The sequence below is a fragment of the Callorhinchus milii genome, unplaced genomic scaffold (genome assembly GCF_018977255.1).
Source record: "Callorhinchus milii isolate IMCB2004 unplaced genomic scaffold, IMCB_Cmil_1.0 Scaffold1, whole genome shotgun sequence".
NCBI lineage: Eukaryota > Metazoa > Chordata > Chondrichthyes > Chimaeriformes > Callorhinchidae > Callorhinchus > Callorhinchus milii.
In genome coordinates, this window is record NW_024704742.1 from 84,640,359 (window position 1) to 84,663,090 (window position 22,732).

At 39.0% G+C, this 22,732-nt stretch overlaps 1 protein-coding gene across 1 annotated transcript in view; it reads left to right on the forward strand.

The window, feature by feature from the left end:
- The window catches only part of ecpas (Ecm29 proteasome adaptor and scaffold), a 61,517-nt gene extending 44,728 nt beyond the window's left edge, over positions 1 to 16,789 (forward strand). Inside the window, exons 34-49 of the mRNA XM_042332638.1 lie at positions 1,059 to 1,180; positions 2,766 to 2,916; positions 3,019 to 3,084; positions 3,567 to 3,656; positions 4,570 to 4,636; positions 5,462 to 5,553; positions 6,931 to 6,997; positions 8,272 to 8,463; positions 9,326 to 9,537; positions 10,325 to 10,368; positions 10,570 to 10,762; positions 11,250 to 11,385; positions 12,032 to 12,137; positions 12,240 to 12,328; positions 12,424 to 12,495; positions 13,509 to 16,789. Coding sequence (XP_042188572.1) covers positions 1,059 to 1,180; positions 2,766 to 2,916; positions 3,019 to 3,084; positions 3,567 to 3,656; positions 4,570 to 4,636; positions 5,462 to 5,553; positions 6,931 to 6,997; positions 8,272 to 8,463; positions 9,326 to 9,537; positions 10,325 to 10,368; positions 10,570 to 10,762; positions 11,250 to 11,385; positions 12,032 to 12,137; positions 12,240 to 12,328; positions 12,424 to 12,495; positions 13,509 to 13,648 — 1,839 coding nt within the window. The 3' untranslated portion in view covers positions 13,649 to 16,789. The remainder of the gene's footprint in view (positions 1 to 1,058; positions 1,181 to 2,765; positions 2,917 to 3,018; positions 3,085 to 3,566; positions 3,657 to 4,569; positions 4,637 to 5,461; positions 5,554 to 6,930; positions 6,998 to 8,271; positions 8,464 to 9,325; positions 9,538 to 10,324; positions 10,369 to 10,569; positions 10,763 to 11,249; positions 11,386 to 12,031; positions 12,138 to 12,239; positions 12,329 to 12,423; positions 12,496 to 13,508) is intronic.
- The last annotated feature ends 5,943 nt before the right edge of the window (positions 16,790 to 22,732 follow it).

The following is a 22,732-nucleotide window of genomic DNA, read 5'->3' on the forward strand; positions in this document are numbered from 1 at the left end:
AATAAGATTCCATTTATTGAGCGCCTTTCACGTCGGGAGGACATCCCAAGGCGCTGTACAGTTGGGTCAGGACCTGAGCAGGGGGGAAATGGTCAGGGTGAGGGGAGGGAAGGGAGGGAGCGAGGAGGGGGGAAATGGTCAGGGTGAGGGGAGGGAAGGGAGGGGTGAGGAGGGGGTAGAGAGTCGAGAGGGGAGCTGAAGGCACGGTCAAAGAGAAAGGTCTTGAGACCGGCCTTGAAGGAGGAAAGGGAGGAGGCGGCGAAGGCACTGGGGGATGGAGTTGCAGAGCCTCGGGGCTGAGAGGCTGAAGGCCCGGCCACCGATGGTAGGGCGGTTGGGGCGGGGGATGTGGAGCAGACCGGAGCCAGAGGAACGGAGGGTACGGGCAGGTAGGTAGGGGGATAGTAAGTCAGAGAGGTAGGAGGGAGCGAGGCCGTGAATGGCCTTGTAGGTGAGGGTGAGGATCTTGAATTCGATCCTCTGGGGGATGGGGAGCCAGTGGAGGCGAGCGAGGGTGGGAGTGATGTGGTCCCGAAGCCTGGTGCGGGACAGTACACGAGCTGCAGAGTTCTGAATGACCTGCAGCTTGTGGAGGGAGGTGCCGGGAGGAGAGGCGAGGAGAGAGTTCCCATAGTCCAGCCTTGAGGTGATAAAGGCGTGGACCAGAGTTTCAGCAACGTGAGGGGTGAGGTAATGCCGTAGTCTGGCGATGTTCCGGAGGTGATGGAAGGCGGTGCCAGTTGTGATGCGGATATGAGGAAGAAAGGACAGCTCAGGGTCGAACAGAACCCCGAGGTTCCTGACCGGCTTTCAGAGGTGGAGAGTGCAGCCTTGGATGCTGATGCTGTTAGCGCCTAGTAGTAGTACCTAGTTTATAGTATATTCTGCGCCTCGTTTATAATATATTCTGTGAAGCACTCAATGGTACTACATCAAATGCAAGGATTATTATTATTTTTATTATTACACCAACGTGGCCATGTTTTTGTGAGGTGGAGCGAAGAGCAGCCAAAGAAAATTAATGTTAGCTTATGTCCTAACAGTTGTTTTCTGTGTAGGTGTGTGTGCGCATGTGTGATCCATCCAATGGTGCAGCTGGTCAGCGAGCTATTGCTGTTCTCTTGCCTTGCTTACTCGACAAAGGTATTATGAGTGACGTAGCTGAAGTTCGATCTCAGAGGTATGTATCCAGTTATAAAGAGCCTCTAATTCAGTGGTGGCCAACCACAGGCACACATGCCACAAGGTGGCAGCACACCCTTACTAGTGGCAGGGAACACATGTTATGACTGGAGGCCACTGTGTGGAGGTTGCTGCTCCCCATGCCCCCTCCTGTGCCGGAGTCACTAGGAGCCGACTGTGCTCAAGATGATGAGGAAGGCTAGGCCGAGGCGACGGCAGTTTTACGTGTGTGTCTAGCCTCGGAATGACCTTGGACCCTCCCACTCAGTCCATACCTTCCTCTGGGTCAGCAGGAAGTGATGGGAGGGGGGGGAAACGTGGTGGGTGTGTGCATGTGTTACTAACTGTGTGTGTCCCAAGTACCTGACACACAGGGAGGTGGACATTTTGCTGTATTTGCAAAACTCCTCCATTTTCCACTTGTGTTTTGCACTATAAAAAAACTTTTTTTTAACTTCTGTGTATATTAATAATAATAATGATCATAATAATAAATGATGCGTTGGGTTGCTTTCAGACATTCTTGATTAAATAGGTGCTATAAATAATGAAGTACCTCATTGTAAGGTGATTGTTGGCATCTGTAGATCCTAGACCCTTGGAACGTCCTCCCAACGTGAAAGGCACTATACAATGTAATCTTGTTGTTGTTGTAGACCCCCCACCTCCCACCATAACAAGGCGATAGTTGTTCTTCACTCACATGCTCCCTTCCTGCAGGCTGGCCAGTTCACACTCTTTATTAAAGAAAAAAGTGACATCAAGCTGCTTGTGCCCCTACCTACTCACACTCATTCTCGGCCCCCTCCTTTTCCTCATCAACATGCTCCCTCTTGGCAGTATCATTCACAGATGTAGGGTTAACTTCCGCATCATGCAGGCGATACCTAAATCTGCTTTTACATTTCCAGTCTTGATTCCAGGTCCATTGATTTTCTGTCCACTTATCTAGGCGCCTGCCAACATTCCTCTCTTCCAGCTCTGACCTCCTGAACCTCCCTGGTTCTCTCTCAAACTTTCCGAACCAGTGGCAACCTTGACACTTGGTTCCAGTCCCAGCTTTCCTTTTCCCCTCACATCCGGTCCCTCAACAAGATCGCCTTCCTTCACCTCTGGGATACCAGTCTGCACCCATATTTGACACCCAATGCCACTCAATTACACTTTTATCCCATCTTCCTTGGACTTTTCCAACACACACTTCACTCATCTCCCTGGCACCACCATTCATATGCTCTGCATGTACAGCATGCAGCAACCTAATAACCTGAAAGTCAGCAATTTTAGTGTGAGAGTCAGCTGGCACAAGTTAGCCAAATATATGCAGTAACTGACATCCACATCCCAATAGTGTTATAAACAGATCAATACTATAAAGTAGTAATAGGGTGGCACTATTATTAGTTATGCATCATTGCACTTAGTCATTTTAAAAACCTCAATAATCAAGTAAGTAACTTGACAGTATGTGCACTTATTATAAGCTCACCAGTGCTAATGATGAGTGTCTGTAATTTTCCAAGTTGGATCACAAAATTGACACTCTTGTTTATAATAATGGTTCTGTTTCCTTCTGTTTGTAGTATTAACACCCTTGTGAAAATTAGCAAAAGTGCAGGTGCACTGTTAAAACCACATGCACCACGACTTATTCCTGCTTTGTTGGAGTCTTTAAGCGTTCTCGAGCCACAATTCCTGAATTACTTGAGCCTACGTGCCACAGAACAAGAGAAGGTAAAGTGTAATATCCAAAGTTTGCATTGTACAGAATATTGTGACTTTGAATGAATCATCTAATCAAGTGAACGTCTTTTTTCTTTTTATAATTGGTACCAGACTGCAATGGACAGTGCCAGACTAAGCGCTGCTAAATCTTCTCCAATGATGGAAACCATCAACATGGTAGGTGTGAAAAGAGCCAAGTAGGTACAAAGCAATTTAAGATTTTAAAAAAACAAATGAAAATACCTTGACTGTGGAGTGAGTTAATATTTTCCTTTCTAGGCTAATCTTCTGATAAATTTCATGAAATCCTAGCTAACATTATTCACCAAAACGCAAAATACTGCAGAAGCTGGAGTTCTGACGATGGGTCATGGACTCAAAACGGTGACTCACTTTCCTTTCTCCATAGATACTGCCTGACCTGCTGAGTGTTCCCAGTGACTTCTGTTTTTGTACATCAATTTTGCCCCTTTAACAAATCTTAACAAATCATTTTCTCTCCGTGGTAAATGTGTATTCAAGGAACCCTTTGAAGAGGTATTATATGCCATTACTTAATTGTGTCGTGTAAATGTTCTTCAAATGTGAATTATGAGGAATTAAGCTTTTTTTTTAAGTAGTAATAAGTAGTATTCATGGTTGGTATCTTTATTTTATAGTGTCTCCAGCATTTGGATGTGTCTGTCCTGGGAGCTCTTGTTCCCAAACTCTGTGAACTGCTAAAGAGTGGAGTAGGTCTTGGAACCAAAGTGAGTATTAAAAGATTCCACTTCTTCACAGGTGAACAACCCACATGAAATTTTAAAAAACTGCAAGAGGGTTATGTCAGATCAGAGATGTTATTTGTTCCATGCATACTCATCACTCAGTATTTTTAATGTAGAAACCTATTGTGTTTTTTAAAACCAGTGAACACATTTCCTATGACTAGGCTTCAGATATTGATGAGTGGCTATTCAGCATATTCCCAGGACCACTTCCATGGTCTAATGTGTGGCATCTACTGAAGATAGTGACAGATTTTACTTAAATGCACCCCACAATTGAACAGCCTGACAATACTATGATCTGTTCAGAATTGCAGTGAAGAATGACCACTCAGTTAAGGTTGTGGAAAGATACCAGCCTTAGTAAAATACCACAGCAGCTGTCCATTTTTCAGGAGAAGAAAATAGAAAAAATAAGTATGCCATTCATACCACCTGTTTCTTAGTTAACAAAAATGAATTTTGAGACTAAAAATTAACATTTTTGTGGGTAATCTTCAGTACTTTGTTATCCTTATTTAGGATTTCTCATGTTTAGTGAAAACTGACTGAACTGGATTAGAGAGCAGCAGGCAATAACGAGTTCATCAAGCCAAAAAAGGCTCATTCATCACATCTGTGTTGCAGCTTAATAATCCGAATCCTTTTAATTTCCAGGAATTTGCCTATTTCGGTTTGAAAGTCTTTATAGTTTCTTGTTCCATTACCTGTGCTGGTACAGTGGAGCCCCATTCTAACATTGTGAATAGGATTCATAAAAACCTAACCTGTTCTATTGCAATGTATCATTTTAAAATCTCTCAGCTTGTACATTATCCCTTAACTGTATATTGTGCTCTTAACTGTACATTCCAACATTTTGAAATGTAGATTAATTTGATGACCTGATTTACAGGGAGGTTGTGCCAATGTAATTGTGTTTCTAACAACACAATATCGACAAGATTTGAAACCCTATTCAGGTAATTATACAATCACATTACTGTTCTACAGCAATTAATTAGTGATTATTTTACACTATGTATGGTTGTGACTTTTTTTTCCAGATATCAAATGACATAAAATTAGCATCACAAGTAACTGAATTGGTTTAATTGTTGGGCATTACTATTGTTCTGAGTACATTAATACTGTGGCACTGACTGAGTTAAAAAATGAAGAATGAATATTCAGCCTGGCAATGTCGGTCTAACTCAGTCAGTGAATGTGAGTTCAAGTCCCACGTCAGGACTTGGAGATCATAGTGCAGTGCAGGGCATGCACTACATTGGAGGTGTCTTCATTTGGATGAGATGTTAACCGAGGACCCATTTGCTTTCAGGATGGGTGTTAAAAGATCCTGTCACTGAAGTAAACAACATCAGTGTATTAAAGAGGAGACTTGATGAATACATGAGGGATAAGGGAGTAGAGGTCTGCAGGCGAAGGGAATAGGCATGGAGATTCATGCACAGTATAAAGACCAGTGTGTACTAGCTGGGCCGAATGCCCCGTTTCCGTGCGTATCACTCTACATAACTATTCAAAACACAGAAGGGAGTTTCTCCTGGCCGACAATCTACAGGATGACCAAAAAGTTGTTTACTCTATAAATAAACTACTCTATTATCTAAAATATATACATATACACGTCATTTCTTTAAAACTTATTAGATATTGTAATGGTATCACAACTTTTTGGTCACCCTGTATTTTTAAAAAGACTTGCACACTGCTAATAAAAATATATGTTGAAGACTGCCATCTGATTCTGCCTTAGTAATGGAGTCATTTCTGGTTTCTGACAGGTAAATTGATGAGTTGCCTGCTGAATGGTTTAACTGATCGTAGCAGTGTCATACAAAAAGCATTTGCTGTAGCAATTGGTCATTTGGTTGGGGTAAGTCTCTGCACAACTAAGGAGTTACTTGACTTTGTGTTAAATAACAACATAAATTTTGAAGGTTTTTTAATGTTTGCCAAAATGCAGATGTTCATTATCATTAAGATGATGGATTATTGAACAATTAATATTATTTTGGGATGAAGCTAAATGGCTTTGCTAAATAATAATAATAATAATCCTTGCATTTGATATAGCGCTTTTCACATCGGGAGGACGCCCCAAAGCGTTTCACAGAACACACTGTAAAGTGAATTGACTGTATATTTGTGGGCGAACGCGGCAGCCAATTGCGCATAGCAATGTCCCACAAACAGTCGTAGATTGAAAATGACCAATTTAATTATTGTTTTTGGAGGGATTATTATTAGGTGTGTTGAGTAAGGAAACTTGGCCAAGGTTTCGCGCTGCCTGGAATTGAACTCAGGTCTCTCGCTTGCAAAGCGAGTGCTCTAACCACTGAGGTACAGGACTCCACAACCTAACCTTAAAAGAAAGTTTGGGGAAATGGACTTGCATGCATTAAGCATTGGATTGAGAGTTCACAAGTAAATTTAATTTGGAACACTTCAGCCATCTGAGAGAGGAGGCTTTGATCTCTTCCGTGTAGACTTGATTTAAGACTGTCCAAGTTTGTGGGATTATTCTCATGAACTATCCAGCTTCTAAGTATAAATTTTAATGGTCTTCTGCTCTAGGGATAGTGATTTTAAGTGTGAGTAAGATATCTGCCTATAGCTCTTGCAGCCTTGATTCATTCAATGCTGAAGATGATTGTTGAGACACTTTGTCTCCAGAGGAACATTTTATCCTATGTATTTTCACAAAATGTATTTTCTTGGAATTAAGTATTTGTATCCATGTGTGTGGAAGTGCCAGTTTCTTTCTAATTTAATTTGTGTAGTTTATTCAGTAGACAGGGAATAGTAAACGTAACAACGATGTGCAATCCTGGACAATCCTCGTCAGGGCAAAATGTCTTCAAAAGAGTACCCTATGTGTGAATGTCTTCACTATGTATTATACAAATTCAGCCAGTTTTACGAACGATCAGAAAATGGTTTCTCATTGCCATACCCCAATTGAATTTTTGGTGGTATAAGGAGTATAACGTCCACTTGCCACACAAAAGTAAACTCCACATACGTTATTGAAAACTCAAAAAGTGTGAGGAACAAGAGAAAACCTGCCTCTGATAGGTTTTAAAAATATTTTTTAACCTCCAATTTATGGCTGTTTTAATACAACTATAAATTAAATTGATACTGAACTTGTTATTAAGACTATTTTCAAAATCTGATGTCTTGCAAGTTAAATTATTGAAATTGTGTTAATCTTCATGTTAAATGTCAAACATTCCTGTCAATTTTACAGACGGCACGTGACAGTAGTACTGAAAAGTTATTCCAGAAACTCAACATCTGGTATCTCGAAAAAGATGGTAAGTGCATGTTCAATGGTTTGTGTTGGTTTAAGAGCAATTCATATAAAAGAAAAATATGGATTAATGGTTACAAAATATATAATGCACTATATAGGCATTACACTATAGTTTTTTTGTTAGTGTTCTTTGTTTATAATAGATTTAGTTTCTCTATTTAGTTGCTCCACCAATGTAAAGTAAAGATGACTGAAACATTTTTCACTTCAGGCTACAGTTAAAAGTTTAAGACCAGATTGTTTTGATGAGGCTGATAAGGAATGTGATTAAGTAATACCTTTCTTTAGTTTCAGATTTTTCTTTCTTTTTGAAATGAGTTTCCTCAAAAAGGTTGCCAGTGGTTTCTGGGAGCAAATCGCATGCATACTGTACTAGTGTCATCCTTCCTGAGCCAATTACTAGAGTTTGTACCACAAATATAAATACTCTCATAAAATTTCACTCATTACAAGGTGGTTGAGTTGTAACACCCTTCTCTCCCACAGTATATATAGCCCTGGTGTTCTGTGGATGTGTGTGTCCCAAGACCTAAACCTATTGCTTGATTACGGAAACTCCCTCCTCATCAGCCTTCTGAACGCTTCCCTTCACAAACTGCAGATCATCCAAAACTCTGCAGCTCGTGTCCTCTCGTGCACCAGGCTCCACAACCACATCACTACCACCCTCGCCCGATTCCACTGACTCCCCGTCCCCCAGAGGATCAAGTTCAAGATCCTCGTCCTCACCTTTAAGGCCATCCATGGCCTTGCCCTCTCCTACCTCTCTGACCTGCTGACTCCCTCCCAACCTGCCCGCTCCCTCCATTCAGCGGACTCCGGCCTGCTTCATGTCTCCCGCCCGACCCGACCTATCATTGGTGGCCGGGCTTTCAGCCTCTCTGCCCCCACACTCTGGAACTCCATCCCACGGTCTCTTCGCCTCACTTCCTCCCTCGCATCTGTCAAGGCCGGTCTCAAGGCCCTTCTCTTTGACCGTGCCTTTGGTCTCCTTCCCTCACCCCCTACACCACCCCTTCCCCATGCTCGGATCCCGACAGCTGACTGTTCAGCGCTTTGGGATGTCTTCCCGGCGTGAAAGGCACTCTATAAATGTAATTTTGTTGTTGTATTGGGAAATAACCGGGAGAATAAATTATCTTAATGCTTGATTACAGCAAAGTAGAGTCTCATTGATTTTTTAAAAAATTCAACCAAATAGAAGTTAAGTAACTATCAATCAGTTGATTTGAGACATTTGCTATTGTCTTAATTTGCCACTTTGTATTTTTATAGAGCAAGTATACAAATCAGGGTGTGCTCTAACAGTCCATGCTATTGGACACTACAGCCCAGATGTGCTTAAGAACCATGCTGTGGTGGCTCTGCCTCTTGCATTTCTTGGAATGCATGAAATCGCTGATGACGAGAAAGTAGAAACTTCTGAATCTGAGTTGTGGACGGAAGTGTGGCAAGACCACGTACCTGGTAAGTTAAGCATTATTCATGGAAGATTTACATCTTAAAATCTGTGTGTGCTGTACACCTTTGGGGAAAACCACACACAAACATCTCATCTCACACAGGTTATGATGAACCTTTATAAAACACTGGTTAGGCCTCAACTAGAGTTCTGGCCACCACACTTTAGGAAGGATGTCAAGTCATTGGAGAGGGTGCAAAGGAGATTTACCAGGATTGTACCAGGAATGAGGAAATTCAGTTATCAGGAGAGGCTTCCTTGGAGAGAAAGTTAAGAGGAGACTTAATAGAACTTTTCAAAATTTTGACAGGGTGAATAAGGAGAAACTATTTCCACTGGCGGGTGGGTCAGTAACCCGAGGACACCGATTTAAAATAGTTGTTAAAAGAAATGGGAGGTGAGGAGAAATTTTTTCACATAATGAGTTGTTTGGATCTGGAATGCATTGCCTGAAAGGGTAGTGGAAGCCGATTCGATAACAGATTTGAAGAGAGAAGTAGCTAATTATTTGGGGAGGACAAGTTTGCAGGGCTATGGGAAGAGTGCGGGGGAGTGGGATTGAATTGGATAGCTCTTTTCAAAGAGCCAGCACAGACCCGATGGGCCGAATGGCCTCCTTCTGTACTGTATGATTCTATGATACTCAATCACTTCTTTTTCACTCTTTTACTTTCCATTTTCTAATTTAATCCCGTGGACTTTCTTTTTCATGTTGATTTGCTTAATTGCCTCCTAGCATTTAAATTAGCATCTAGTTTTGGTTTGAGCAGCATAATTGTTTAATAGTGTTTACGTGAGTGATTAAAGCGATCTAATATTTTACTTTCTGTTTGCACTGACAATTTAATGCCCACATTTTTGTTGCAGGTAGTTTTGGCGGAATCAGACTATACATGCCAGAATTAATAGGTATTACGCAGAAGGCACTGCAGTCTCAGTCATGGAAGATGAAATCACAGGGAGCTTCTGCAATGGCATCCATTGCCAAACAGCAAACTGGCTCACTGGTCCCGCCACATTTAGGAATGATATTGAATGCACTTTTGCAAGGAATGTCGGGTCGCACATGGGCAGGAAAGGTAAATGCACAAATAAATAGGCTTTGCCTTTGATCTAGCACTTTTCACATTGAGAACCTCTCAAAGCACTGCACAGGATTTACTGTAAAGTACAATTACTTTGTAGGCAAACACGGCAGCCAATTTGCACACAGCAGGGCCCCACAAACTGCCATTAAGTGAATGACCATTTTTTTATGTGGAAAAAACTTTTCTTTCATAGTGTCATGGGATCTTTAATCTGGTATCCCAGATACTGGTATCCCACTCCGGGACACTTCACTGTGTGAAAGGCGCTATATAAATGCAAGTTATTGTTGTTAAATATATTTTGTGCTACTGCTGGAGCAGAGCCAGCTAACCCATATAGCCTGTGCCATTGAGAGCGATGTCTGGCAAACTACCTGCTGCTTGTCCAGCTAGGAACACCCAACCATTAGGGCTTGGGCTTACAAGGTTAACTGGAGCTGAGTGGTACGAATCCCTGCTCCCAGTGACCAGCCTACCCTCCCAAGTCCTGTTGATCAACCAGGCTGCTTGGCGCTCTAGCCCAGTTATTCAAAATATATATAATGTGGCTTTCACATTAGGAGGACATCTCAAAGCTCTCAAATCAACCTTAATAAAGCATTAAACTTATTGATTTTGCAATGTAGGTGATAGTTGTCAGAAAAAATATACAGATTTACACAGATTCACATCCTCCAATTAAGAAGACTAGGGTTACTAGAAGAGACCCAGCATTATTCAAATAAACATTTCAGATGAGCCAAAATTACTGTAACCACAGCCATGTTTGTTCTTTCAGGAGGAGCTATTGAAAGCTGTTGCCAGTGTGGTGACTGCATGCAGGTAAATATCAAAGAAGCATGATATTACTATCATTTAATTTCAAGTTTGCAATTTTATTTGATGCAAGAATTCAACAATTAATACACTGCATAAATATCATGCAAGATCGCATTATTAGTTCTGAAGAATTAAGAGTTTCTATGTGCATTAGGTAATTTGTGTTGTGTACTGGCCTCATTTTGTCTTGAATTTTGTTTCTAGTGCAGAGCTGCAGAAAAGTGTGCCTGACCAACCCAGCATAGACACCGTCATTCAGGTTATATTGAAAGAGTGTCGTAAAGAAAATCTCCAGTACAAGATAGTGGCTTTAAAGTCGGTTGCCAATATATTGCAGGCTACAAAAGAGGATCACTTTCAAGAAATGGCAGATATTCTGTTTCCAGTAATAAAAAAGGTATTCTTTTATTCAAGGCCTTAGATAAAGTAGCAGAACAGCAAACTCCTATTGAGGTGGTATCTTGATGATCACAAAGGGTTAAAAGATTTTACTGGTGTCCTAACTAAAAGAGGTACAGCACTCGCCCTTATCTATCAAAACGGTCTCTGCATGCTAAATGTAGGTGTCATTGAAAAAACTAGCATCCAATCATCAAACACATTAACACTACTTTTAGATTACATTCTTGAGTCCCAAAGCTTTCTTTAAAAAGTGGTGGATTTGAATGTGCTTAGGCTTATAACAATACAATACTAAATACAATACACATTATATAACACCATTCGCATTGAGGCCATCTCAAGATACTTGACAGTCCTGGCAGGGGTTCAGAGCTGGGGGTGGAGGGGAAGGTTGATCAAAGTAGCGGTTACTAATTAGAGAAGTAAAATTGAATTGAAAAAAATTGAGGACCATTGTTGAATGGAAACATTTTTGTTTTTAGAGTTCTCCCGCTGCAGGAACACCAATGGAAGAAAGTGAGGACGAAGATCATAAGGAGAAGGAGCTACAAATGGAATATCTGCTTTGTGCTTTTGAAACTCTTGGCAAAGCATGGCCCGCAACTCCAACAATACAAGGTTAGACTGCAAAATTAATCTTTAAAAATGTTAATAATGCAGGTAATAAGCCAGCTATTCCTTCTGACTAGCGCAAGGCCCAAACATGAATGCGATCCAATCTCTCTGTCAGGTTAATTGTCACAAAAGAAAGATTCCCAATGAATTCTGCTTTTTCAGGGCTATTTACACAAATTTACAAATGGTTAAAAATATGTGGTCTTGCTATAGAGGATGCAATGCATAATGATATTAGAGATGATAACTTCTGAGCACGTTGTAAATTATTTTGGAAAATGTGTAATTTGGTCATTGCTTGTGAGAGACTTCAGGAGCTGTTTCGTGATTACTTTGTATACTGTTCTTCAGCACAATCACTGACTTTACTGTACTTGTCAATGGAACAGCTAGTTTGCCCATTTCCACTTTCCAAATTCTGTGTGCTCGTATAATAACCAAGGAAAATGTAAAAATGGTAGCATTGTCTCGTGGCTGAATTATATAATTTATGGCCATTTTGTTTATAAAATCCTGTGAGATCTTGTAGCTTTACAGTCCACTTTACAATATTTCTTCATTAAACTCTACAACTTTCTCCTTCTATGTTGCATACAGAAGATGTTATATTAATGTGATCATCAAAATGCTGTACTTGTTCTCTCTGCAGCTCAATACCGTTTAGAATTGTGCCATTTAATGTGTGAAAGGTTAAAGCTGAGCACATGGAGAGTTCAGCTGGGAGTACTCCAAGCCATGAATGCCTACTTTCAAGGGTAAAATGTTTTTATATACACACAGTTAATTTCAAAACAGGCAATTTCTACTTTAAGACCAAGTGTTATAAAGAGTTCGTTAACAAATAATTATTCCTACAGATTATTGCTCCTGAACAAGGAAAACAAAGAGACAAGTGAGTTAACCGAAATCCTTAAGGATACCTGCTCAGCTCTCACATTTCCATTGGGTGAGTTAAACAATTAGCAGATTTGCTTGCTATAAACTTTATTTAAAAAGAGGAACAAACACTAACAAAAAAAAATTTTTTCATTCTTTTTCAAGAAAATAAGAGCTACTCTTCAGTCAGGGCGGAGGCTTTATTGATAGTTGAATTACTATTTACCAAACTGGAAGGTAAGCAGTTTAAAGTGTTTCAAACACTGGACTAACAGTCTTTGTACAGTTCTTTTTCACTGTATTTCTTTCTTGCACTTGTATTGAATTTAAAATCCAGCTTTATTGCATTGCAACTCTTAACTTCTCTTAGAAGCACCCACACAAGTAAAATAAAACTTGAGCATAGGGAAGGTGTAGCGGGAAAAAAATAAATATAATCCTGGGGTTTGGATACCCGCCTTTGAATTCCATCATTATAGGAAGAAGAGTAAGCCGTTTGCCTATTGAGCACTTACCATCATTTTATTAGCTCACATCTTTATCTTTTCATCCCATTTCCCTCCTTTTTTTCCATGTTCTTTAATATCTGAATAAATCTAAACTTGCTTATTTTTATCTGTTTTTAGAGCTTTTCTGCCTGTGAAGCACTTTGAAATGTTTTAACCTTAAATACAAGGATTATTATCGTGGTTCATTTTACACACATTCCTGTTGTTTTCAGTATCAATTTGGTTGACCAGATTTGGCTGATTTGGTATTATATATATTATATGATATATATATTATGATATATATGATATATATATATATATATATTATATGATATATATAAAAATTGTATGCCTCTGGTTATCTACTCCTACTCCCCACCTTCCACTCTGCTCAGGCACTCACTGCATCTTCGAGTAATTTGAAACATTTTCCAACATGAAAGGCATGATAGAAGTCCCAAGTTGTTTAAATAGACTAAAATTTAAAGAGGTTCATTTGCATCTGAAAGACGTATGTTTTCATTTTTTTTATGTTGACTTGTGTCCTGGCCATCAAGTCATCCAGATAAAATTGGTCATTGATTCCGTCAGCCACGTATTGGAGCCGTGCAGTGCATAAAATACATAAACTATCATGTTAACCGATAAAATAGTCACTACACTTGGCAATATTTACTGAAAAATGCTTTGAGACATGAAGAGATGCTACAAGAATGCATGTTTTCTCATGTTAACTTAAATTAATTTAACATTTTTTAGCGTCCGCTCAGTGGGCAACATTGACATCTGAAAAGAGGAACTTGCTTCTCAGATCCCTGGAGACCATGGATTCAGACAATCGACCAGAACTGAAAGACAAGGCCGCACAGCTCAAGAAACAGCTTAAAAACCTCCCATAAGCTTGCAACTGTTTGTATTCTTCAACAGGGTAACTTCAGCTGAAGATCTGTGACCAAAATGTGGGTCCAGTTTGGACACCTAAGATCTTGTTTGCGTTGTCAGGTAGACCTGTTCTAGAGTATGACAAAAATGCTGAATCTTCTGCTTAGAAGAAGTGCTAGTATGGTGAATTCCGTATTCAAATGTGGGTGTTTGTGTGTTAAATTTAGTCACATTACGCAGATTATCCTGTATCTGCATCAGATGCGAACTATATCTATGCATCTTGTTTTGTCTTCCTCCAGTGAAATGAAGAGCTAAGAAATCTGAGGGTAAGGTCATGGAATGTTTATTGTGATGCATGGTTCAAATACAGTAGATGGTTCAGAATTGGAGGGGTGGTGCACCCAGCTGTACTGAAGTAATCAATTCAACTGAAATAGTTCAGTTCACTTCAGTTTAGTTGACACAAAGCAGAATATTAAAGTTAAACTTTAGCCTGTTATGTTGCAGTTTGAAGACGTGTAGATTGTGTTCAGGTTTATAAGATCTGGCATCCCACTGTGCAAGGTACATTGTGCCTACATTTTAATAGGTCATTCTGCACTGCCATTCAAATGGCATGATGTATATCAGACATTATAACTTGTACTGGTTCCTGCATTTTTAATGTACTTAAAGGAGTAAGAGTCAAAGTTTATCCTGTCTGAGGTGTGCATGTAAAGTGCACCAGAAAGCAGTTCATCTATTAACTCTCATAGGGGTAGATGCAGAGTCTGATGTGTTAACCATATGGACTTCTTGTCTATTCAGCAGAATAAGAATTGGCAACATCTATTCCATACCCATATTTTTTCTTCTTTTTAACTTTTTATTGAGTTGAATTTCTTCATAATATTGTCGAGTTCTGTAGAAACAAGAAATCCATTGTTCTTCATTATATAACCCTTTTTGCCGTGCTGGCTTTCTTCATTATGTTGCTTGTTTATAAAGTGGAAGTGGTATCACCCAATAGTTATTTTAAGTAGTTCTGCATCCTGACATACACTTTGTAGACTTGTTTTGAGTTTCAGGGAACTGAAGAGCTAACAGTTTTCACACTTGTCTAATAAGTAAAGATTTTGTTGGAGGTGTTTGAAAATGCAATGATTGTTTAAAGAACCACGAGCAAATTATCAAAATTTTTGCACATATCCTTAATGCACTCTTCTTTCCATACATGTCTCAAATTTGCCAATAAATACTTTAGGGCATCTCATATTCAATTGTATTTTAATGGTTTTATTCAGATTATACTGTATTCTTAACCAAATAAATCACACCTCATGTTTTAGCGACCTACTTTAAAAGAATTCTTAAAATGCTGCAAATTAATTTTTCAAAGCCAACTAAGACAATAAATACCAGTCTTGAGAGTAGTTGTTTTTTTAAACTAGAACACGGACAGATTCTGATAACATGCACAGCTATAGAAGGAATTCTGCATTGTTTCTTTACCAGCTCATTTTCGAACGTCAGTGCAGTAGTTTAGAATGGTGATACCTATTCTTCGATAATTTGAATGTGCTACCGATTCGGGATTAATCAGAAAAGCATCTCCACAATGATAAATAGATTTTTTTAATATAATTTTAAAACCTGGCTTAGTCTATAGGTACACTTTGCAAATGTTTTTTAAATTCCAGAAGGAATGATATTGAAACATAGCTGGAAATTTCCTTCCGAAACGTTTCCCGTCAAATTAATAGTCCTTGTAATTCTTAAGTGAAGTAGTAGAACGTTTGGCTCCAGCACTGTTTGTGGTTCAAATCCACCCGCCTCAGTTGGATTGTTGTAGTTGGGTCACAAAGAAGATTTTAGCTGGGACATCAGACAGAAATGAAAGGTTCCCAAGAGAATGGAAACTAATGACTCGACTTGTGCTCCTTGAATTGTGCTCGTACATCAGATGATGATCACCATTGCTGTTCTGTACAGTGTGGAGAATTGCAGCCTGACTGCCTCCCCTCCTGGTGGGTGTCTGATGGCAGATGGTCTGGACATTGTTTTTGTCTTTCGGTTAAATTATCTTTTTTTTTCAGTGCAGTTCTTTTGCGTACCTGTATTGAGTATAGATTTATAACTGATACCAAACTGACTTTACTATTGTACAGTAAATGGCAATGTGTTTATTTTCTTGACTGAAATGTCATTTAAGGATGCTTTGCTTTTTAGAATTCTTGATGGTTTTGAAAGAAATGTGAAAAACAGTTGTCTCACTTTATTGCTCCACAGACAGTGGTGGTGTCACGCACACACACACACGCACACACACACACACACACACACACACACACACACACACACACACACACACAAGCGCACAGTGTCAATGTGAGGCACCAGCCACAGCCAGGTAGATGTGGCCTTCCTCAAGTTTTCTATGAAGAATGATTGCACTATTTTAATAACTTGAACACTGTATCTTTTGCCCAGTGTGGGCGATTCTTGCTGCTGCCATTTGCTAGTGAAGCTTTGTACTGAAGAAGAAACCTGCTGTTTTGTTTTTGATTTGACAATGGATGGCCGCACATGTTCTTGACATAATTGTTTTGCGCAGAATTGTAATCAAACTTTTAATAACTCGAAAAGATGCCTGAATCAAAATCCCCTTAAACTGCGTAGATTTGGGTTACCATCCAGTGCTTCAAATCTTTCCAATGTGATCTGAAACGCATTGTGGAGATGATGCAAATGGATTTACAGATCAGAGTAAAATCCCCATCCAATATCAGTTTAAAGCCAACTCTGAAGCAAATGGATATGAAAGGAACTGGTGGAAGTAGACTGATTCCTGTGCTGTTCAAACTTGGTGGCATTGCATTTTAGCGTAATCTTAATACAATCCACAGCATTTTCTGGCCGAAAGGAGTGATAATACACTAGATATATCTAATTCAGTGTCTTGGTGTAACCAGGGTGATCCGTTCAGATCTGGAGATGAGGGTTATTTGAGAATAAGTGTGGGCCCCTTAAAGAAATGTCCATTTGAATTGTGCTTGCATGATGTATTAAAAAAAATTATGCTTGGGTCTTCTGTGAGACATTGCTGCGGGGTGGTGAATACAGACACTTTAACATCGCCAAAACCAATAAATGCTTTTGTGCTGTTGTACTACTTATTATTGCATTGGAATTTTGAGGTTTTTTATATTCATGAATGTGCATTACACTTTAATGGTATTGTCACTGATGAAACTTGTGGTAATCAACTGCAGTGAAAATAAAAATGATAGCTCAATGCCACTATGCAACAAGAGGTTATATTAAGAGTGCAGTGTATGATGCAATGTAATAATAATAATCCTTACATTTGGCATTATGTCTTTGAGACGTCTCAAAACGCTTCGTAGAATTTACTGTAGAGTGAACTGACTGCATATTTTGTGGTTGAAGTTGTGTTCTTAGAGGGAGCCACGCACAAAATCAAAATGTATAGCAACAATAGCAAGAGTTCATGGCAAACCTCAAGAACATTCTTTTGTGGCTCAGAGTAGTCTCCAAGCAGAGACGATGTAAGAGACGTCAATTTTCAGATAATCACACCTGAGGACACTTAACTAGAATAAGACCAATTCAATGTGACCTTTTTTGGTTTGAATGTTGGGTAAATTGGTCTCTGATACTTGCTGAAATGATTTTAGTTAATACAGAGAAGCTATTTCCTCTGGTGGGGGAATCCTGTTCCTATGATTTTTAAAGACAAAAGAATTTTTAGGAATAGTGATAGACTATTCAGCTGTATAACTTTTTTAATTTCACAGCATCTTGGGACATCATCCCAATGTGAAAGGTGCTATATAGAGCTGGAGTGCAGTTTTAGCAGAACTATTGGTAATTTGAAATCTGTTTGTATTGTTTATCACCACATCACAATGTGTTGACACAGGAAGCATCTAGTCCAATACTGATCATACCAATTATTTGCCACAGTTTTAATGTTACTATTTACTTTAAATCATGCCAGCAGTTTCAGAAAATGACAAACAACTTAATTTTGGATTCAGTGTCCCAAGGCCAAAATGGAAAAATAGAACTAGTTGTTGACCTTTCATAGCTAAAGACTTACATAAATAGAGGAAAAGCAGTGGAATTTGTTTTTTCTGTATTTGGTCTTTTTCAGCATGTGGTTTTCCCTGCACAATTATAATCTATCATCTCCATTTTATTCATGAAACCATCAGCGATTCATTCTGTTACTACACACCAGGAATGTTTGTTGCCAATTATATTTAGTTATTATTGTGATTGCTGTTGTTAATAGCTCATTTAACTCTGCATTTAATATATTTTCTCTGTTCACAGTTCTCAGTGACCACGTTTGGTTTCAGAATATGTGGTTTGGGTTTTTTTTGCATTTTGATCCTTTTGTCAGTACTTCCATTGCCTCCCCTCTATATATTCTAGTTTCATACCACCTTTACACAACACTGAAAGCAAATTTGGATATATGGAAATCCTTTTCATTGGTTCAGCCAGAGGATGCACCCTAGTCCCAGAGAAAGCCCCCTTTACTTCACTCGTTTCAAATGCTCAGTGACGTATGCAGAGAAAAATCTTGGACAAAAAGATTTATGCTCGGATTCAACTAATAATTACTGCTCACCAAGCCTATTGGGTTCAGTTCTATCACAGTGACAGCAGATTAAGCATTTGAATCCATCCAAATTCACCATAAAAACACATTAATCATTCACCCCATTGGCTATTTATGAATAATTATTGAAGTAGATTAGTTATAGTTACAGGCAGGGCGAAACCTTGGGCAAGTTTCCTTACTCCACACGCCTAATAATAATCCCTCCAAAACTAAAAACAATAATAAAATTGGTCATTTTCAATCTACCACTGTTTATGGGACATTGCTGTGCGCAATTGGCTGCCGCGTTCGCCCACAAATATACAGTCAATTCACTTTACAGTGTGTTCTGTGAAACGCTTTGGGACGTCCTGACGTGAAAAGCGCTATATCAAATGCAAGTATTATTATTATAGCATGTTTTTCTGAAAAATAGTTATTTGGATCCTTTTTTTTCGTTCCTGCCCTTCACAGATGTTTTAAATTTAAAGTTACTGGTAAACAAGAGAATAGAACATTTTGAAGTCAATAGATGATGTCTGCTGGTGGAATTTACGAAGAGGAGAAAATAGAATCATCATACAATCACTATATAAATTAAATTTTTTTGTTGCTTTATACTGTTGCCAGAAGACCTATTTTCTCCTCAAGAGTTCGCAGTACAATCCTATGAAGCACTGAAATGTCTTAACAACACGATAACGCGCAATTACTTGTGTTATTACTTATGTCCAAAAAGTTTCTTGATTTCCAAACTTGCCTGTGGGAGGTTGCAAAACCCATGTTTGGAATGTTGTCAAAACATTTTGCCGTTATGTGGGCCATATATGTGCCAGACAAGATCGTAGATGGGGTCATAGTAATAATAATAATAATGATGCTTGCATTTGAAATAGCGCCTTATCACGTTTCACAGAATATATTGTAAAGTGTATTCTGTGGGTGAAATCACCTTGGTTCGTTGCCTGCTTCATTACCAATGATTCACACACAGTTGGTTGCTTTCTCTAGCCTTCATCACTACCTCATTATACCAATTCGCATTTCATAAGAGATGGTGGGCTAAATGTTGTGTTATGATCGTTAACACACAATTCATAACAATAATTTTTACTATGTTGGGTTTACCAGAAGAGGGCAACAGGGCAAAAATGTAGAAAACGTGTTCACAGGGCTTCGGGAAGCTGCAGCACAGAGCTTAGAGAAGAAAGAACATCTTTATACCACGATCATATTGAAATGTCTTAAATACAGGAAATTGCTGACAGTGTAGTCACTGTCCAGACACCCCCATTGTAACGTGGTGGTTATGATCATAAGTTAGAACCCTGTGATCTAACAGGTACTACAGAAATAGCTGCTAATCAGCACTTCTGGGTCACCAGTGATATTATTGTGGCAGTGCATGAAACCAGCAATCACAGTGGCAGGATCTGTGCACAAAACAAAGACAGTCAGTAAAAGCCAGTGCCTGAAAATGTACCATGGTGAGACTGTGCTATAAGTTATCCATGTTATGCCAAGGACGTTATAATGGGGTAGGCTTATATTTTGTAGACTTGGGATAGCATTAATATGGTTCACCAACGAGCCATGGTATGACTAACTAATCTGGAGGATTGTTGGCCAGGATACCTGGAGAAACTCCATTCTCTTCCCAAATAGTATCATAGGAACTTTTTAACACCCACAGACAGATATGATGCAGATATAATTCATTAACCGAGCTATGGTACTTCTGACAATGTAGTTTCTCCCTCCGAGCACTGCATGGTAACTGGGAGTTCAAATTCTGTCAAGAGGCTTGAACCCACAACTTTATGACTCAAAAATAAATTCCACCAAACTAACACATGTAGGTTCACCATTATGATAATGTCTATTCATTTGTATTTAAATCTGATACAATATTGCATTCAACGAATGAGGAGATGATCCTGAATGCAAATAATTTGTCTGTTGAGTCTCCAAATGCAATAGGATTGATACTTATCCTCCACTGTGGGGAAATTGCCCTTTAAGAAAAATGTATTGTTGAAATTTGTGATGCTTTAAATATGCTAAGAACAATGACTTTTCACCAGAAACATGCGGAAGAATACATTATCCGGTTCCTGAAACCAGTGAAGGAAGCATTAAGGAAATGTGCTCCAGTTGAGGAATGACCAAGATTGTGAGGAATAACGTATGGTTGAAAAAAATCTAATGGGAAGAATCCAAAAATGTGGATGTTGTATTTCATATGATATATTTATCTGAGTGTACTAATATGTATACGAAATTCACAATAAAATTGATTTTAAAAATACTGAGGAAATTAAAAACTTTTTAATGGGGGAGGATTGTGGAGACCTTTTTATTTGGACTGTGACTTGCCAAACCCCTCACCATGCTTAAGATTATCCAGACCACATAGAGTTCCACATATGTATGGCACCTAAACTTGGATATTTCCATGTCTGGAATGGAATACTGTTGGGTTCTGGGCAATGAACAGAATAAGACCAGCTTATTCTTCATAGCCTTCCTTTAATTAAAGACCTGAGAACAGAGGAACCAAAGACACTCAGCAACTCATGCTTTAAAAATACTTAATAAGAAATGTAAACAACAACAACATTCCATTTATTGAGCGCCTTTCACGTCGGGAGGATGTCCCAAGGCGCTGGACAGTTGGGTCAGGACCCGAGCAGGGGGAAATGGTCAGGGTGAGGGGAGGGAAGGGAGCGACGAGGGGGTAGAGAGTCGAGAGGGGAGCTGAAGGCACGGTCAAAGAGTAAGGTCTTGAGACAAAATAAAGTTTGTTATTGCAATTATCACAAATACAACAGACAGGTTAATAGCATAGACAAATGTCAGTATCAAAGTAACAGAATCAGAAGTTGGTCAGTCCGTAAATCATTTGAATCTTTGCTTCTTTGGTAGAATCAGTTGGTGAATTCACAAACAGCAGGTAAAAGTCTTGCATCAGAGAGAAAGTCTCTTGCTTCAGTCCAGAAACCTCTTGCTCGGGGTTCGTCAATGATGAATCTTCAATGGTGTATAGCTGAGCTGTGTATTTTACTCAACAGTTGTTAAATGTTGTTATTCTTCACCTGTTACTTTTCAAACAATTTCAGACCTTCTAGAATTTCTGCAGTTTTCCTTCCTGAAATTGCTGGAGTCAACGAAAGTTGATTGAACAGTTTAAGTCTGATGGATATTAACCCCGAAGACAATACGTTTGCTTCACCACTTCATATCATCACATGAAAGATGGCTCTTGGGTGGACTGCACCCGATATGCTGTGTCCAAGGCTGAGCAAATTGTAGTTCAACCGTACATCTTTTGTAATAATTTTCTCCAAAGTGAGGATGAGAATGTAAAATCTTTCCATTCTCATGCCATGAAGCAATCATCTCACATAAAATAATAATAAAATATAATCTGCAGAATTGTTATTACACCACCTCAGAATTGTTATTGTTATACAAGAACATAAAATCATAAACTTGAATTGTTATAGAAAACATCTGTAACACAAACATGAATTTGTTATGGGAAAACATCTTCAACAACCTACAGTTACAATAAACAAGTCAGCTTTACATTTTCCTAGCTACATCATTTTTAACCATTAATCAAACTGGTGTCTATTCAACACAGGCATTTCTAACCACTGATTAAAATAATTATTTTGACTGCATGGGTTAACATATATTCACAATTTCAGTTATGAAGTGGGATCGCAGCAATACTCACAATCTCCTTGAGAAACACACCCTGCTTATTTAAATTCCAGAGAATATTAGGCACATGTTGGCAAGAGACAACATTGGTGGACCCCAAAATCTACATTACAGAACAGGTAATATCACTCACCTGTTTGGTCCACTTCCACCAGCCACGCTGGAATTTGAAGAGGCCCAATACATTTGTCCGCTGTTTTACCAATGGTGGCCACTGCCATTTCGCATTAATGTCACCTTACAGTACCTACAAGAGCTCACTGCCTCTTACATATCCAACACCACCTGCAAGTCTACAGCACTCTTATCAGTTGGGGTGAGTATCTCAAAGCACTTTACAGAGGCAATTAGGAGCACCAAACAGGGAGAAGAGGAAGTTGAATTTAAAGCTATAGACCAAATGCAGAATCAGAGAAAGAATGATAATGACAGGAAATTTGGGATCACTAACAGTGAAAATCAGTGAAATTGTACACTGGCAGTGAAAATCAGAGTGTGCACAGATAATCTTGAGTGAAGATACTCTGTAGTATGTCTGTGCCCATTTGAATTTAATAATCCATGCATTTGCTATAGCACCTTATCAAATCATCGAAACATCTCAAAGCATTTTGCAAGATATACTGTTAAGCAGTGTGTACGTATTTTGTGAACAAACACCATGTCCTTGTTATGAACTCACTAACCGGTGGAAACAGCTTATTTATATCCACCTTATCAAACCCTTTTCATGATTTTAAAGATCTCTATCAGATGC